The sequence below is a fragment of the Ylistrum balloti genome, unplaced genomic scaffold, assembly GCF_031769215.1.
Source record: "Ylistrum balloti isolate Yb309-2 unplaced genomic scaffold, AGI_CSIRO_Ybal_v1 Utg370272, whole genome shotgun sequence".
NCBI lineage: Eukaryota > Metazoa > Mollusca > Bivalvia > Pectinida > Pectinidae > Ylistrum > Ylistrum balloti.
In genome coordinates this window covers 63,492-83,799 of record NW_026782211.1, presented here as the reverse complement: position 1 = coordinate 83,799, position 20,308 = coordinate 63,492, and the positions used below count along the sequence as shown (strand labels likewise).

At 34.1% G+C, this 20,308-nt stretch overlaps 1 protein-coding gene across 1 annotated transcript in view; it reads right to left on the bottom strand.

Annotated features, from left to right (window-relative positions):
* LOC132552716 (neprilysin-like) overlaps positions 1-20,308 on the bottom strand; it is a 67,256-nt gene that overhangs the window by 38,262 nt on the left and 8,686 nt on the right. The window contains exon 2 of the mRNA XM_060216908.1: positions 17,868-18,007. Coding sequence (XP_060072891.1) covers positions 17,868-18,007 — 140 coding nt within the window. The remainder of the gene's footprint in view (positions 1-17,867; positions 18,008-20,308) is intronic.

Genomic DNA, 20,308 nt, shown 5'->3' with positions numbered 1-20,308 from the left:
ATGTCAATACGTGAAATAACAATCAATGTCAATACGTATTTACGTGGAATACCAATCATTGTCAATACGTGGAATACCAATCAATGTCAATACATGGAATACCAATCAATGTCAATACGTGGAATACCAATCAATGTCAATACGTCTTTACGTGGAATACCAATCACTGTCAATACGTGGAATACCAATCATTGTCAATACGTCTTTACGTGGAATACCAATCATTGTCAATACGTGGAATACCAATCATTGTCAATACGTGGAATACCAATCATTGTCAATACATCTTTTCGTGGAATACCAATCATTGTCAATACATGGAATACCAATCAATGTCAATACGTCTTTACGTGGAATACCAATCATTGTCAATACGTGGAATACCAATCATTGTCAATACGTGGAATACCAATCAATGTCAATACGTATTTACGTGGAATACCAATCAATGTCAATACGTGAAATAACAATCAATGTCAATACGTATTTACGTGGAATGCCAATCAATGTCAATACGTGGAATACCAATCAATGTCAATACGTGGAATACCAATCAATGTCAATACATGGAATACCAGTCAATGTCAATACGTAGAATACCAATCAATGTCAATACGTCTTTACGTGGAATACCAATCATTGTCAATACGCGGAATACCAATCATTGTCAATACGTGGAATACCAATCAATGTCAATACGTATTTACGTGGAATACCAATCATTGTCAATACGTTGAATAACAATCAATGTCAATATGTATTTACGTGGAATACCAATCAATGTCAATACGTGGAATACCAATCAATGTCAATACATGGAATACCAATCAATGTCAATACGTGGAATATCAATCAATGTCAATACGTATTTACGTGGAATACCAATCAATGTCAATACGTGGAATACCAATCATTGTCAATACGTGGAATACCAATCAATGTCAATACGTGGAATATCAATCAATGTCAATACGTATTTACGTGGAATACCAATCAATGTCAATACGTGGAATAACAATCAATGTCAATACGTGGAATACCAATCAATGTCAATACGTGGAATACCAATCAATGTCAAAACGCGGAATACCAATCATTGTCAATACGTGGAATACCAATCAATGTCAATACGTGGAATACCAATCAATGTCAATACGTGGAATACCAATCATTGTCAATACGTGGAATACCAATCATTGTCAATACGTGGAATACCAATCAATGTCAATACGTGGAATATCAATCAATGTCAATACGTGGATTATCAATCAATGTCAATACGTGAAATAACAATCAATGTCAATACGTGAAATAACAATCAATGTCAATACGTGGAATACCAATCAATCAATGTCAATACGTGATAACAATTGTCAATACGTGGAATACCAATCAATGTCAATACGTGAAATATCAATGTCAATACAAATTTACGTGGAATACCAATCAATGTCAATACGTGAAATAACAATGTCAATACGTATTTACGTGGAATACCAATCAATGTCAATACGTGGATATACCAATCAATGTCAATACGTGGAATATCAATCAATGTCAATACGTATTTAGGTGGAATGCCAATCAATGTCAATACGTGGAATACCAATCAATGTTAATACGTGGAATACCAATCATTGTCAATACGTAGAATATCAATCAATGTCAATACGTATTTACGTGGAATACCAATCAATGTCAATACGTGAAATATCAATCAATGTCAATAATACGTCTGATATTGACGTATTGGAATATCCTGTTGACTGTACGTCTGAATATACATGGAATACCAATCAATGTCAATACGTGAAATATCAATCAATGTCAATACGTATTTACGTGGAATACCAATCAATGTCAATACGTGGAATAACAATCAATGGCAAATAAAAAAAACAGAGATACACAATCATCATTCATTAAGCTCAGATTTTCAAATCCATTCTCAAAAAACTTTTACTGTCATTGAGTGAAAAATTGAAATGTCATTTCTGTACGTCTGAAATTGACCTTGCATACTTTCATTTTAACTGCACGTCTGTTATTTAAAACGAATGCAAAAAGCATTCACCTGACAGAATGCACGTATTCACGCATGCGCAGTCGTTCGATGGCGCTATACCCCGATAAATCTGTTGAATGATTCACAAGATATACCATTGAATAGGGAAGGGGCACGAACTTAAGCTGACCAACTTAAGCTTCATTTTCACTAGCCCAGAGTATTAATAAAACGAGACTATGCACTCCTAGTCACGAACAGAGCATTTCAAAACAAACATGTTACTTGTTATAGAAGATTTTTTAGCTAACAAATTGTACATTCTCAAGTCCGTCTCGTGTTTATGTACCTCTCAGGTATCTTATTATAATTAGGTAAACAACTCGAACAAAATCTAGAAGAAGGCTTCTAAATTCTGTTTGCATATGTTAATTTTAAATGTTACTAACTCATGAATAACATTCTGAACAAGGCTTAATCAGTGCACAGGGGTTGCGAGGCACCGGTAAGGATTAAGGTAGGGTTGAAGGACCTCCAAAATATCTTGTTTCAAACATTAATCTTACATTAGTAAGGATTCAACGATATAATCTCTCACTGACCTATAATACATTCCTTTTGACTGTACGTCTGATAAAGACCTAGAATACTTCCCTTTTAATTGTACGTCTGATATTGACCTAGAATACTTTCCTTTTGACTGTACGTCTGATATTGACCTAGAATACTTTCCTTTTGACTGTACGTCTGATATTGACCTAGAATACTTTCCTTTTGACTGTACGTCTGATATTGACCTAGAATACTTTCCTTTTGACTGTACGTCTGATATTGACCTAGAATACTTTCCTGTTGACTGTACGTCTGATATTGACCTATGAAACATTCCTTTTGACTGTACGTCTGATATTGACCTAGAATACATTCCTGTTGACTGTACGTCTGATATTGACCTAGAATACATTCCTGTTGACTGTACGTCTGATATTGACCTAGAATACTTTCCTGTTGACTGTACGTCTGATATTGACCTAGAATACTTTCCTTTTGACTGTACGTCTGATATTGACCTAGAATACTTCCCTTTTAACTGTACGTCTGATATTGACCTAGAATACTTTCCTTTTGACTGTACGTCTGATATTGACCTAGAATACTTTCCTGTTGACTGTACGTCTGATATTGACCTAGAATACTTTCCTGTTGACTGTACGTCTGATATTGACCTAGAATACTTTCCTTTTGACTGTACGTCTGATATTGACCTAGAATACTTTCCTTTTGACTGTACGTCTGATATTGACCTAGAATACTTTCCTGTTGACTGTACGTCTGATATTGACCTAGAATACTTTCCTTTTGACTGTACGTCTGATATTGACCTAGAATACTTTCCTTTTGACTGTACGTCTGATATTGACCTAGAATACTTTCCTGTTGACTGTACGTCTGATATTGACCTAGAATACTTTCCTGTTGACTGTACGTCTGATATTGACCTAGAATACATTCCTTTTGACTGTACGTCTGATAAAGACCTAGAATACTTTCCTGTTGACTGTACGTCTGATATTGACCTAGAATACATTCCTTTTGACTGTACGTCTGATATTGACCTAGAATACTTTCCTGTTGACTGTACGTCTGATATTGACCTAGAATACTTTCCTTTTGACTGTACGTCTGATATTGACCTAGAATACTTTCCTGTTGACTGTACGTCTGATATTGACCTAGAATACTTTCCTGTTGACTGTACGTCTGATATTTAAAAAATGCAATAAGCATTCACGTGACGTAATGTACGTACACACGCATGCGCAGTCTTTTGATGGCGTTATACCTCGATGAAAGCTGATAAAATAGTGACGAGAGACATAGAAATAGAAATAAATTAGAGAATCAAATCAGGTGTAGAACTTGATGTAATGTGATAGGTGTAAATATAAACCAAATTTGATTACAAGATGTAACATCTATTCGGAAAAAGACACAAACTTGAGCTCTATTGACACCTGAATAGACAGGATGGGACATGACGTGCTGGAAGGCAGGATAGAACGGGCTTTTGTAATCTCCCTTGACCCAACCCTCTCCCCCACCCCATCCATCCATCAATCACCACCACAAGTATAGAATATAAACGGGGCGATGCACTCCTAGTCACGAACAGAGCATTTCAAAACAAACATGTTATTTCTTAAAGAAGATTTTTTAACAAACAAATTGTACATACTCCAGTCCGTCTTGTGTTTATGTACATCTCAGGTATCTTATAATAGTTGTGTAAACAAGTCAGACAAGATCTTGATAAAGACTTCTAAATTCTGTTTGCATATGTTAATTTTAAATGTTGCTAACACTCAGTTCTAGTCCTCGAAACTCATCAATAAGATTAGGAGCATCTAAATCAGCACAATAAACCAGACCCCAAGATCTCTATCAGGGTACACTAAACACGACATATATCTGGGTACACTAAACACGATATATATCAGGGTACACTAAACACGATATATATCAGGGTACACTAAACACGATATATATCTGGGTTAACTAAAGACGTAAACACGACATATATCTGGGTAACCTAAACACGATATATATCTGGGTACACAAAACACGATATATATCAGGGTACACAAAACACGATATATATCAGGGTACACTAAACACGATATATATCAGGGTACACTAAACACGATATATATCAGGGTACACTAAACACGATATATATCAGGGTACACTAAACACGACATATATCAGGGTACACTAAACACGATATATATCAGGGTACACTAAACACGATATATATCTGGGTACACTAAACACGATATATATCTGGGTACACTAAACACGATATATATCTGGGTACACTAAACACGACATATATCTGGGTACACTAAACACGATATATATCTGGGTACACTAAACACGATATATATCTGGGTACACTAAACACGATATATATCAGGGTACACTAAACACGATATATATCAGGGTACACTAAACACGATATATATCAGGGTACACTAAACACGATATATATCAGGGTAAACTAAACACGACATATATCAGGGTAAACTAAACACGATATATATCAGGGTACACAAAACACGATATATATCTGGGTACACTAAACACGACATATATCTGGGTACACTAAACACGATATATATCTGGGTACACTAAACACGACATATATCTGGGTACACTAAACACGATATATATCTGGGTACACTAAACACGATATATATCAGGGTACACTAAACACGACATATATCTGGGTACACTAAACACGATATATATCTGGGTACACTAAACACGACATATATCAGGGTACACTAAACACGACATATATCAGGGTACACTAAACACGATATATATCAGGGTACACTAAACACGACATATATCTGGGTACACTAAACACGATATATATCTGGGTACACTAAACACGATATATATCTGGGTACACTAAACACGACATATATCTGGGTACACTAAACACGATATATATCTGGGTACACTAAACACGATATATATCTGGGTACACTAAACACGACATATATCTGGGTACACTAAACACGATATATATCTGGGTACACTAAACACGACATATATCTGGGTACTAAACACGATATATATCTGGGTACACTAAACACGAACACGACATATATCTGGGTACAAACACGACATATATCTGGGTACACTAAACACGACATATATCTGGGTACACTAAACACGACATATATCTGGGTACACTAAACACGATATATATCTGGGTACACTAAACACGACATATATCTGGGTACACTAAACACGACATATATCTGGGTACACTAAACACGATATATATCTGGGTACACTAAACACGACATATATCTGGGTACACTAAACACGACATATATCTGGGTTAACTAAACACGTAAACACGACATATATCTGGGTACACTAAACACGATATATATCTGGGTACACTAAACACGACATATATCTGGGTACACTAAACACGACATATATCTGGGTACACTAAACACGACATATATCTGGGTACACTAAACACGACATATATCTGGGTACACTAAACACGACATATATCTGGGTACACTAAACACGACATATATCTGGGTTAACTAAACACGACATATATCTGGGTACACTAAACACGACATATATCTGGGTAACCTAAACACGATATATATCTGGGTACACAAAACACGATATATATCAGGGTACACTAAACACGATATATATCTGGGTACACTAAACACGATATATATCAGGGTACACTAAACACGACATATATCTGGGTACACTAAACACGACATATATCTGGGTACACTAAAACATATCGACATATATATATCTGGGTACACTATATATCACGACATATATCTGGGTACACTAAACACGATATATATCTGGGTACACTAAACACGATATATATCAGGGTACACTAAACACGATATATATCTGGGTTAACTAAACACGACATATATCTGGGTTAACTAAACACGACATATATCTGGGTACACTAAACACGACATATATCTGGGTACACTAAACACGACATATATCTGGGTACACTAAACACGATATATATCTGGGTATATATCTGGGTAAACTAAACACGACATATATCTGGGTACACTAAACACGACATATATCTGGGTACACTAAACACGATATATATCTGGGTACACTAAACACGATATATATCTGGGTACACTAAACACGATATATCTGGGTACACTAAACTATATCTGGGTAAACTAATATCTGGGTACACTAAACACGACATATATCTGGGTTAACTAAACACGACATATATCTCGGTAAACTAAACACGATATATATCTGGGTACACTACACGACATATATCTGGGTAAACACACTAAACACGGGTACATATATATATCTGGGTATCACTAAACACGATATATATCTGGGTACACTAAACACGACATATATCTGGGTACACTAAACACGATATATATCTGGGTACACTAAACACGATATATATCTGGGTACACTAAACACGACATATATCTGGGTACACTAAACACGATATATATCTGGGTACACTAAACACGATATATATCTGGGTACACTAAACACGATATATATCTGGGTAAACTAAACACGACATATATCTGGGTAAACTAAACACGACATATATCTGGGTAAACTAAACACGACATATATCTGGGTAAACTAAACACGATATATATCTGGGTAAACTAAACAACTAAACACGACATATATCTGGGTAAACTAAACACGACATATATCTGGGTAAACTAAACACGACATATATCTGGGTAAACTAAACACGACATATATCTGGGTTAACTAAAGACGTAAACACGACATATATCTGGGTAAACTAAACACGACATATATCTGGGTAAACTAAACACGACATATATCTGGGTAAACTAAACACGACATATATCTGGGTAAACTAAACACGACATATATCTGGGTAAACTAAACACGACATATATCTGGGTAAACAAAACACGACATATATCTGGGTAAACTAAACACGACATATATCTGGGTAAACTAAACACGACATATATCTTGGTAAACAAAACACCACATATATCTGGGTAAACTAAACACGACATATATCTGGGTAAACTAAACACGACATATATCTGGGTTAACTAAACACGACATATATCTGGGTTAACTAAACACGACATATATCTGGGTAAACTAAAGACGAGGGATTGTTACGTGTTAGATATACAGCTTATAGATATTGATATCAAAAGAAAGACAAGGTACACACGCCACCTATATCTCCATCCATATTTACAATACCATAATAATAAACAATATTTACATATTAAAATAATATATTATCAGCAAGGGCATGGATTCAAGAATTCAGGAACACCAGACACTCTTTTATTGCTAAATGTAACACTACAGAACGGTATATTAGTAAGATGTATATAAAATAGGAATGAAAATGTCGATTTGCCTGTTGTAAAATTTAGAAATTTTGCATAATTGACTTATTTACATATTTACCTTGCTCTTGGCTGGCTCTTTAAAATCTAATATCATTTCCTCAGGGGTCACGAGAAAATTTGACACGTAAACGAAATCTTCATTCCATGTCAAAAACAATTAAATCATTGATATAAAACAAATATTTACACATAGACACTTGACTAAGCCAACAGATAATAAAACAAGAGACTACACAAGTGTTAGTTTTGTTATCAACGGAGAATTTGAGAGCATGGCTAAATCAACAACAACAACAACCAAAATAACCTTATTTTATAATTGTGCGGTATCTTAAATGCCTTAATTCTACTTTTGAAAACGTAATATCGTTCGGAATTGAAATATTTAAATAGCAAAGCTACATACTTATCGAAACCGCTGGTGCCGAATTCATGAAACCCTTTTCATGGTCAAAATGAAATCTGTTCCATTCCCGCTGTAAACTCAATTATATCATGAAATAGCAAAAACTAATATTTTGAATTAATTTACCTTAAGAGCAGGTGTCATTATTTCTCGTTATGATTTATTTTCATATCACACAAATTACGATGGTTAGATAATACGGTCAGAGATGTGAAGCGATACCCAAGGCTATTGTCTTCACGTGTAAAGCATATCAAGCTCCACAGATGTAACTACTCGAATAATTTAATGTTTGTTTGTAAAATAATAACAATGTCGTGTCTAGTTAATATTCCTTTTCTTCTGTATTCTCCATTTTTTGCTGTAACGAAAAAGAAATGATTTAATGACTATCAATTGACCGAAATATGTAACACAAATTTATGTGTCTGAAAGCTTACCGCACTTTCAGCATGTACAATATATGTAGTGGGAAATCCATGTGCTAGTGGGTAGTCTCCTTTGGTAAAAGAATGTGCCACCACTTCCTGCTGATGACGTAACAGGTTTGTGTTGGAAACTACAAGCGGCTGATAAAAAGGGTCTAACACATAACGCTTATCAAATTAAAGTGGTCAAGAAAAATGTGCGAGAATGAATCGAGTGAATTTCCATCGAACCCCAATTCAACCATTATAAACTAATGCCTAAATAGTATTCTGAGATCCTAGCAGGTAACTTGATTAGAGTCTAATATTATTTATAAATATTATAATAAAATAAGATTATTTATTGAATACAATGAGCTTTTTAAACAATTTTTATATTGAAATACTTTAGATTTTACGATAGAAGAACGCCCGTTACTGCAAATGTTGAAAAAAAGTTTGAAAAAACTTCTTCTTTTCATAATAATACGAAATTGAGTGAAATTTAATAATCCACATCTTTCAGCGATTTTTATTTAACATTGACACTGTCTTCTTATTTTCCAATAAATTTTCCTCTAGCTACCATCATCGCAGCTGAGTATAATGTGAACTACGTAATGCAGTAGTGTGTTAGATCGGTTTGACAAAACGTCAAGAAATACTTAATGCACAAGATACTGTACCTATTAAACATAAGAGTAACTATCATGGGCGTTACTATTTTACATGCAGTATTATCTAAATATCCCAAATAAACTCAATAAGATGACTTTCACGTTCTGGTTGCTGTGTGAAAACAATCAATAGGTCAAGGTCACCCAAGCTCATAGATCAGACTCTCTATTTTGTAGTTTTCATTCGCCTACTTTTTTGTTTTCTCAAAGAAAAAAAATATCTATCAATAAGTATATAAATAGGAATAGGACAATGTGTTGTGTGGTGTATTTTTTCATTTGGTTGTCTAATCAGACTTTTCACTATCTGGTTGTGTGGTGTATTTTTTCATTTGGTTGTCTAATCAGACTTTTCACTATCTGGTTGTGTGGTGTATTTTTTCATTTGGTTGTCTAATCAGACTTTTCACTATCTGGTTGTCTAATCAGACTTTTCACTATCTGGTTGTCTAATTAGACTTTTCACTATCTGGTTGTCTAATCAGACTTTTCACTATCTGGTTGTCTAATCAGACTTTTCACTATCTGGTAATGTTGTCTAATCAGACTTTTCACTATCTGGTAGTCTAATCAGACTGTTCACTATCTGGTTGTCTAATCAGACTTTTCACTATCTGGTTGTCTAATCAGACTTTTCACTATCTGGTTGTCTAATCAGACTTTTCACTATCTGGTTGTCTAATCAGACTTTTCACTATCTGGTAGTCTAATCAGACTGTTCACTATCTGGTTGTCTAATCAGACTTTTCACTATCTGGTTGTCTAATCAGACTTTTCACTATCTGGTAGTCTAATTAGACTTTTCACTATCTGGTTGTCTAATCAGACTTTTCACTATCTGGTTGTCTAATCAGACTTTTCACTATCTGGTTGTCTAATCAGACTTTTCACTATCTGGTTGTCTAATCAGACTTTTCACTATCTGGTTGTCTAATCAGACTTTTCACTATCTGGTTGTCTAATCAGACTTTTCACTATCTGGTTGTCTAATCAGACTTTTCACTATCTGGTTGTCTAATCAGACTTTTCACTATCTGGTTGTCTAATCAGACTTTTCACTATCTGGTTGTCTAATCAGACTTTTCACTATCTGGTTGTCTAATCAGACTTTTCACTATCTGGTTGTCTAATCAGACTTTTCACTATCTGGTTGTCTAATCAGACTTTTCACTATCTGGTTGTCTAATCAGACTTTTCACTATCTGGTTGTCTAATCAGACTTTTCACTATCTGGTTGTCTAATCAGACTTTTCACTATCTGGTTAAAGACTTATTGTTATTGTTATGTTTCTTATTCTTCTTCTTATTATTATTGTTATAAGATTTGTGGACTCTAAATCGTTTTTTTTTTAAGAGATACGTTTGTAGACTATATCGTATATAGTTGGTACTATCTGAAAGTGTCATTGTCTCTTCTTTTATGTATGTCAGTATTCCAATATGGCTGTCATGACGTCATACGGGAAAAACTTTAAAATAGCCCTAACTCGAACATCGTTAATTGTACAGTGTTTGTGTTATTATATCATAGTTGATACTTTCCATATCTAACGTTTGACCGTTACACAATAATTCGAAATATGTCAAATAAAAAAGTTCGCTGTTAGATCTTTTACAGATCGATGCAGAATGTCATTACAATGTATTTAATTTTTGTCTTCAGTTTTTCCTTAGCACTTACCGTGACCGTTGCGCGCCATCTTTGATTGCCATATCTCATTAACGCCTAAATGTATTGAATTCATCTTTGGATACGTTACGCAAAAAACTAAATAATTAAATAACATTTCTCAATATACATTTTTCATAAAATGTCAAATGAATTTTTCAGATGATTGGCTATCAAGTGTAATAATGACTCTCACAGACACAAGATACACTTTTGTCAAAATCTTTAAATATCACTTTCTCAATGAAGTTGATGAAATTTTGTCAGTATCATACCGTGATAAATTCCTATTAAATGTATTTATAAAACTTTGTCTGAAACTTCAACTCCCTGTTCTTAATTGGGATCTGCAAGGCCTAGGGTCTTGATGTTTTAAATTTAGGATGATCTGGTGACTTACTATCAAGTTTGTTAATATTAATAACCTTGACCCACTTCTATGGTCACAGCAATCAATTCTGTCAAAAATCCTTAATAGTTTTTTCTTCTCAATAACCAAGAGGCACGCAAAGGTGATTTTTTTTTTAGTAATAAATAATAAAGTTGATAAAGAAATAATAGGGTAGGAATTAGGTGGCTCAGCATACACATTACAACCTCTGTTTTCATTGCTTTTCCCTGTGGAAAAATACCTTATTGAATAATTAAATAAGCAATCTGTATAGACAAACGCGAATAGTCACTGCATGATAGTACGTGTCTCAAATAAATAGCCCCACCCACTCAACATCATATATAGACAAACGCGGAAAGTCACTGCATGATAGTACGTGTCTCAAATATATAGACAAACGCGGAAAGTCACTGCATGATAGTACGTGTCTCAAATATATAGATAAACGCGGAAAGTCACTGCATGATAGTACGTGTGTCAAATAAATAGCCCTGCCCACTCAACATCATATATAGACAAACGCGGAAAGTCACTGCATGATAGTACGTGTCTCAAATAAATAGCCCCGCCCACTCAACATCATATATAGACAAACGCGGATAGCCACTGCATGATAGTACGTGTCTCAAATAAATAGCCCCGCCCACTCAACATGATATATCGGTATTTGTATTTGTGTAAGTATACAAGTGGTCTACTCCAATACCGATATCCTATCAAAACACCAAGATCCAAGACATTACTAAGTACACTTTTGTCAGGTCTTAAAAGCAATCTGCCTATTTCATAATGAGGAAAATTAGGAAGACCGGCTGCACTTGATGTTGACAACTTAAAATTAAAAAATATATATGAATAAAAATTAATAAAATAAATAAAAGTATTGGGAGTATGTATGGGTGAAATTGGAGATGTTCAAGATATATTTACCATTACCTTAGAGATATAGGCATTTGGTTAAAACAGTATTACATAACATATATATGAACACAATGATTGTCGTAGTCTTGTCGCCGATTGCTTTCAGCAAAATCATTGGTGTGAGTAAATGACAACGATAACATCAACTTAGTAAGTCGAGTGGTATATATATGAACACAAACTTTGTCAAATCAAATTGTCAATAAAATGAAATTTACACTCCCTAAGAGTAAGAACAAGTTAATCACCATTTTGAACTGCATGATTCGTGGCATCGCTGGAGCGGTTGTTTAAAATTTTCTTAAATTTTGCAAGATTTTAACAAGATACACGCCTACTTATTATTTAATTAGAATGAGTGGAAATATCAAACATACGCACATAGATTTATTTCCTCCGTTTACATCAAACTTAAAAACATATATGAAAAAAATAGTAAGAAAATGAAAAAAAAAATTATGTGCAAAACGTAACTGGCGCTAAAATGAAATGTAGCTGAACCTCCCAGTTTTCTGTGTCCCAGATGGATTAGATCACTATTTTGACAAAAAGTGTATTTAGATAAAGCAGGTCCAGGGGGAAACCCATTGTATACGTAGACCTACAATAACATGTAATAACATACACTGTACTGTTTTGTACAAGATCTATTCTGAATTTTGCTTGTATTACAAAAGCTTGTGAACTCACGTGCACTACAATGTCAACTCCTGTGCATGAGATAGTGAACTAGAGTGTATGACAATGTGTTACTCCAGTGCATGAGATAGTGAACTCGAGTGTATGACAATGTCAACTCCAGTGCATGAGATAGTGAACTCGAGTGTATGACAATGTCAACTCCAGTGCATGAGATAGTGAACTCGAGTGTATGATAATGTGTTACTCCAGTGCATGAGATAGTGAACTCGAGTGTATGACAATGTCAACTCCAGTGCATGAGATAGTGAACTCGAGTGTATGACAATGTCAGCTCCAGTGCATGAGATAATGAATTCGAGTGTATGACAATGTCAACTCCAGTGTATGAGATAGTGAACTCGAGTGTATGACAATGTCAACTCCAGTGCATGAGATAATGAATTCGAGTGTATGACAATGTATTACTCCAGTGCATGAGCTAGTGAACTCGAGTGCACTGCAATGTTTAACTCGAGTGCACAATCTAATGAACTACTTGACACTACAGCACACACTAGTGCACTGGAATTCACTTTTATAGTACATTCCAGTGCACTAGACAAACAACTTTAGTTTGCTTTCCTATTGCAAGTGAAAAGTCCGTCGAATTGTTCGCCAACAATTTCTAGTTATATAACAATTTTATTAAAATGATAAGGACAGTGATGTATTCTCTATCAATACCTGTCAATGTGATATATCAATTTTCATTTGCGCGTCATAAAACAATATTGATGTATGACGCGACCTTAATAGATCTTAGTACCTAATAATCCGGTATTTCAATTGATATTATCAAAGATAAAACGATATAGATTGAAATCATTTTACTGATAAAAACAATAGCCTTTCACCTCTTTAAAATACTGTCATATTCCGCATCTCCGACAAACTTTCAGAAGATCAAGACAACAAGCCTAATTTGTGTTAAACACATAGTACTGCCTGTGAGTTGAAATGCAGCTGTTCGATACTGTAGTGAAATACTTCAGTGTTTGGACTATATGCAAATTTCATACTCTGAAACAAAAGAGCACTTGTGGCTTTTGTTTTATTGTTTGTTTGTTTTATTGTTTGTTTGTTTGTTTGTTTGTTTTGTTTTGTTTTTGTTTTTTGGGTTTTTTTTTATCATTATCATCATTCTTTGGTTTTATTTTATTAATGAAGATGTAAATATATATTGAGAGGCATTTTAGTGAACCTAAATCTGACGAACATCTTTCCCTTAATTATTCGTAAAAGTTGCCAGATTCTGTGATGCATGTTTTCAATGGTGTAGCAAAATCTGATAGCATCTATACTCGTTATATAATTCCTTTTATTTTCCCGAACTTGAGTAAGTCTAAACCCGGTGAACTGTTCTTCGAAGATGGCTATCAACGAGTGGTTGTTAAAACCTGTAGCTCTTACTTCATCCGACTCAGATGAGGTATCAAATCGTGTTTATAATCCCGGGAAGAGCTGGTCAAATTGAAATCGGAGCAAATAGATTCTGCTTGTCCCTTCATGTCGGAAATTTAAGTCTGTCGCCACATTTCCCATAAAAATTCACAAACATCATACTTTGTCCAGAAACTAGATTTATAAATCAAGCCCTTCTGAACTTGGTTACTTATCTACAAAGTAAATATGGCCTTTGTTTACTGTAATTATTAATGGCCTTTGTTTACTGTAATTATTAATGGCCTTTGTTTACTGTAATTATTAATGGCCTTTGTTTACTGTAATTATTAATGGCATTTGTTTACTGTAATTATTAATGGCCTTTGTTTACTGTAATTATTAATGGCATTTTTTTAATGTAATTATTAATGACCTTTCTGTATTGTAATTATTAATGGCCTTTTTTTACTGTAATAATTAAGTAGTTATTAATGGCCTTTGTTTACTCTAATTATTAATGGCCTTTGTTTACTGTAATTATTACAACAACAAAACATCCGTTTGTTTGATCTTTATTTGTCGGACATTTTTTTCTTTCTTTACTTTGTTTTTGCTTTTGATTATGAATTTTGAAAATTCCTTTTAAGAAAAAGTGACAATCAAGTTTAACTGTAAAATCAAAGATAATTGTCACTTTTTTCTGTCGATATTTTTTCTGATCCGTCCTAAAATAAACAGAACAACTAGGGACCAAAGGGGAGCTTGAAATATGAAAAATAAATAACAATATCACACTTTCACTGACCCAGGATCACCGCTTGTATATTCTGATCAGTCAATGGAGGACAACTAGGGACAGTGGGCAAACTGCTGATTAAATCTCTGAAAATTTCATCCGGTTCTTCTGCAGAAATAGCAATGACAAACTTTAATAGTCAAAATCTAAGACGGTTGCCTGTCATTCCCAAAAAGTGGCAGTGCAAGATTAAGGACCAACGAGAAAGCTAGACATAAAATCTGAAAAAAAAATATTCATTGGGTGCTTGTCAAGAAATAGTGATAATAAGAGTCGTTTACGGTTTTCAAACTAGAAACTTGAAATGTACAAACTACAGCTTAAGAAAACTATTCATAAAAGTTGGAATATGTGGCCACAATCTAGGAACTGGCTACGCGCCGCTTGAATAGTATAACCAGGCAATAAAAAGGTTGTGTAAAAATATCATGTGGTTTAAAATGAAGATCACTTCTGTTTTTATCTAAACCGGCAAGTTGGGAAATCCTATCACATGCGCTATAGACTAAGTACTTATATACTGGATGCCGAAATAGGAGGACATTTGTATAGCCTTCTTGGTTATCAACAAATCAGTCATTAGAGTTGGGGACAGGGGATTCAAATAAGATCGAAGTATATTCTTATAATTATGTATATGTAATGTTTCTTATTAAAATGTATTGTGTTAGTTATCTTCATATTACTCTGTAACTAGCAAAGAACAAGGGACATTGAATTGAATTGAAAATTAAGAACTGTTAAATTCAAAATTATTCATTACTCGGCAGATGTGGAATCGTGTACAACTTATACTGAAACTGAAAGGTGGTCATTTTTGGTCATTTTAACCATGTTCCGATGTACATAAGTATATATATGATAAAACCGAATTACACAATGATTATATTTAATCCTAGCTTTAAAATATATTCAACAAGTTATCAATATGTAATTTTCGTTTGGAAATTTGCATGATTCATCATTTTGATGAATTACTAGTCTGAAAAAACGAACATTTCTTAGCTGTCCGCGCTACTTAGAGACTCTGAGTGAACGAGGAGAGTGAAATCATAAATCTTTAACTCATTAAAATATGTGTTTTAATTACATATCACGATGTAGATAACTGTATATCTACTGGTTACGCAGTATACGTTCATGTGAAATACTAATTACGTTAATACATTGATCCAATGGGAAAATACGGTTCCATAAAAAGGGGAGATAATTAATCAGAACTTGGGTCATATTCTTGACGAGGTAGGATTATACTGCAGATTACTTATCACAATACTTACACAGCTTGGTACTGAGTACAGAAAATAAAGAAGCATTTTTGTTAATTTAAAAATATTTGTTTTGTATCGAATAAACCTTTAGATATAGCTTAGTTTGGCTTCTGTCGTTATTGTAAGTCAGTTTATATTCAAAATCTCATTTAACCACTCTAGAGTAAATAATACTATTATTTTCTTATTTAGAAATGAGAACTTTTTTTAAAATTCTTAACTTTTTCTAAATTAAACTGGTAGAATTTTAAGTCAACCATTGAAATGATCTTGAGTCCAAATCATGTTTTATTATTTTGCGAGTCCGAGATAGCCTCCATCTTTCAAAAGAATTCAAAATATCTACCATCTTTAAAATATTTTATGATATGAGCATCATGTCATATTAAAATAATTTTATAATCGTGTACATTTAAAATGTTTCATCATGTTTATCATAACTTATACTTGTGTATGTAGGAATCTTATCCCTTCAAAATAATTCACGGATATGAACAAGAACTATTTGCGACCTTTAAGTGGGAAAATGGGGGCCCAAAGCCAAAAGTCATTATTCAATTACATGTTGACTCCATAATGAAGTTTGAAAAAATAAGGTGTTCTACGGCAAAAGATTCAACGCTATAGATACATTCTGTTTCAGTATGACCAACCTCCATTGCGTCACTAAAAAAATTCTTACGTCATCATCTTTTTTCTATTGCTACGGGGTGGGGTGGAGTGGGGGGTGCGTTTGGGGGGTGGAGGGTGTCTAATTCACAATCGTCTCATACTCGTGTGTAGTTATGAGTTCGGACACATGTACGATAGAATTACAGATGGTAGAGAAAATTCAACAGATTTACATCTCTTAGCGATGCGGATTGTCTTTTCCCTCTATTTATGGATGCACGCAGTCCAAGAAATATTTCTATTTCAGTCCCATCACTGAGAAGTGCCAGAAGTACGAAATATTGTATTACGCAACCTTACTTATTATTCAGAGATATACTGATATGAAACCTGCTGTTCACTTGTTCTGTACAATCTTATTATTTGTTCAGGTAAACTAATGATCCATTTTACAATTCAGGGCTAACAACGTGTTTCTAAAAAATAGTAACGATGATACTTACGCTGAGCGTAACGACATGGAAACTTAACTTGGTCAAGAAATTTTCATTTTATAAATTCACGTGTGTATAGATTTTGACCAGAATCCGTGCAGAAAATAAGTTGGTATGTCGCTAACGAGAAATGACCCTGTATATAGGTATCATTATCTACATACCTTGTTTATCGTCATCCTGGGCTTGATTGACAGCTAGTACCACTGCTAGAACTATGACCGTCACCACTAGACAGAACAAGAGAAGAAGCATCACCTTCTCCATCACCGATCGCCTCCCAAACCATCCTTTCTTTTCAAAACTGAAACAAAACGTGACAATGATGACTGTACATATCCGTACCCAGAGACAAAGTGATTCGTTTTGGTGAGAATAAGAGGACAGAACCACATATAGTTACTTTTGAACCTGTATATATTAATTAATTAATGAACTAGAAAACATGGATGATATCACGTCCTGTGTTTGTAGTCATGTACATTTAGTGTTCGGTTCGTATAATGTAGCTAGCAGTGACATATAAATGTCGAAAAATGAAGAGAGCAACGTGTTCCCTTAGCGTTATGGCTTCTTCAGAAGTCAATCTAAAAGAAACATACTCTAAAAAATGTTTAACTTTCTTTAACAAAACACTTTACACGACGAACAAATTTTAAATGCTTGTGTCAAGGCGGCTTGACTTTTAAAAAACTATAGTTTTTTCACTCGTATTTTTAACGGGAACCCTCAAAACCTGCGTCAGAATACAATTATCCTCGGACCCATGTCGAAGGGGTGAAGAGTTTGAAAACTTTGTAACATATATACATGCCTTGATATATATATAGATATATATATTTAAAAAAAAACATTTTTTAAGTAACGATGTGAGCCTGTTACACGAAGGTGCGGCTTCAATCAGAGTAAACATTAATGTACACCCGGGGCTTCGTATATGACTTTTATCTTTATGTTAGTTCTTATCGTTAAAAAATGATAATATGTGTAACTAGAAGTAAACAACAGAAGTTCATTAATTAAGGTTTTTATTTACCATTGTAAAAGTATGTTAAACCACACATCTATATAAACGCTTTTGAAGATGATTCAGCTGATATACGTGGGCACGTGGAGGTAAGCTGGAGAGTAAACAGAAAAAAATATTCACTCCAGGATATAAAATCCGGGGTAAGAGGATTGTCAGTGTGTTTAGTATGTAAAGTGAAAATTTCCGGATAAAAGATCCTGCTTGGATTTCTTTACTATATATTCCGAAGCATTTCTTTCTCATCGACATTCGTTTAGTCTATGTACTTTTCCAGCAAATTAGTTTCAAATGTTTTCTTTAAAATATATCAGTTAAACGCGCTAAAGAAAGTATGAACATACGAGAACTGGTCTGTACCACATATTGTTAGGAACGTGGTTGTGGTGTCCTTTAAATGGGACGACCATGTCACCAGTTTGTAGTAAAACGTTGACGGCGCCTTCAGGGTGGGGTGATATTTACATCTGCCTCATTTGGATGTGATTGAGATATTTGTTGAAATTTAATTATATATGGATGTTTACGAAATCCTTTGAAATAATGTATGAACAGCGATTTAATCCAGGAAATATGCAGTGTAACAGGATCCATACAATATATGTATGTTTTTGACCAAACTGTGCCCTCGTTTTGGCCGTACCTGATTTAAAGTACGGTAAATGAAGATATATATAGAGACGGACATGAAACAGGCACTTATATATATATATTCTAAATTTGTGGAAAAAATGATTAACGAAAAATACTATACTTAAATTGAAATTAACGTGGATTAAATACGAGACAATTGCAAACGTGATATTTCAAATACAGACTATAGGAGATGAGGTCTGGGTATTTAGTATTCAGCTGAAAGAAATTGAGGATAAGGTTCTAGAACCTGAAAATATATTCCTGCATTATATTTAAATTCAAAACATTTCCTGTCTCTTCACAGCTTAACTCCTTGTGTTAAAAGCTGATGGTGTATGGAAATAAAAGGACACTGCAAAAATAACGCAATAAGATATATCAAATGTTTACTAAAAACATCTACACAGATAAGGTAGTGAATCTAATAGATGTGAATGTTGGCAAATATACTGATTACATAATACCAGACAGGTATCACCACAACAGGTCATACAGGTACAACAACACTAGTGTAAAATATCACAGTCACTAAATGGTCCACTTGGGTAGTGCAAATAGAACTAGTGATAAAAATATTCTTTATATTTACCCTGAACTCTGCAGGAAATAAACAAATCATCAGTCTGGTGCAAAATGAAAAGATGTTAAAATTGCATTGTATAACTAATACAGGATCATACAGTTTGAGTCACACATGTTTGACTAACACAGGATCATACAGTTTGAGACACACATGTTTGACTAACACAGGATCATACAGTATGAGTCACACATGTATGACTAACTCGGGATCATACAGTATGAGTCACACATGTATGACTAACTCGGGACCATACAGTTTGAGTCACACATGTATGACTAACACAGGATCATACAGTTTGAGTCACACATGTATGACTAACTCGGGATCATACAGTTTGAGTCACACATGTATGGCTAACA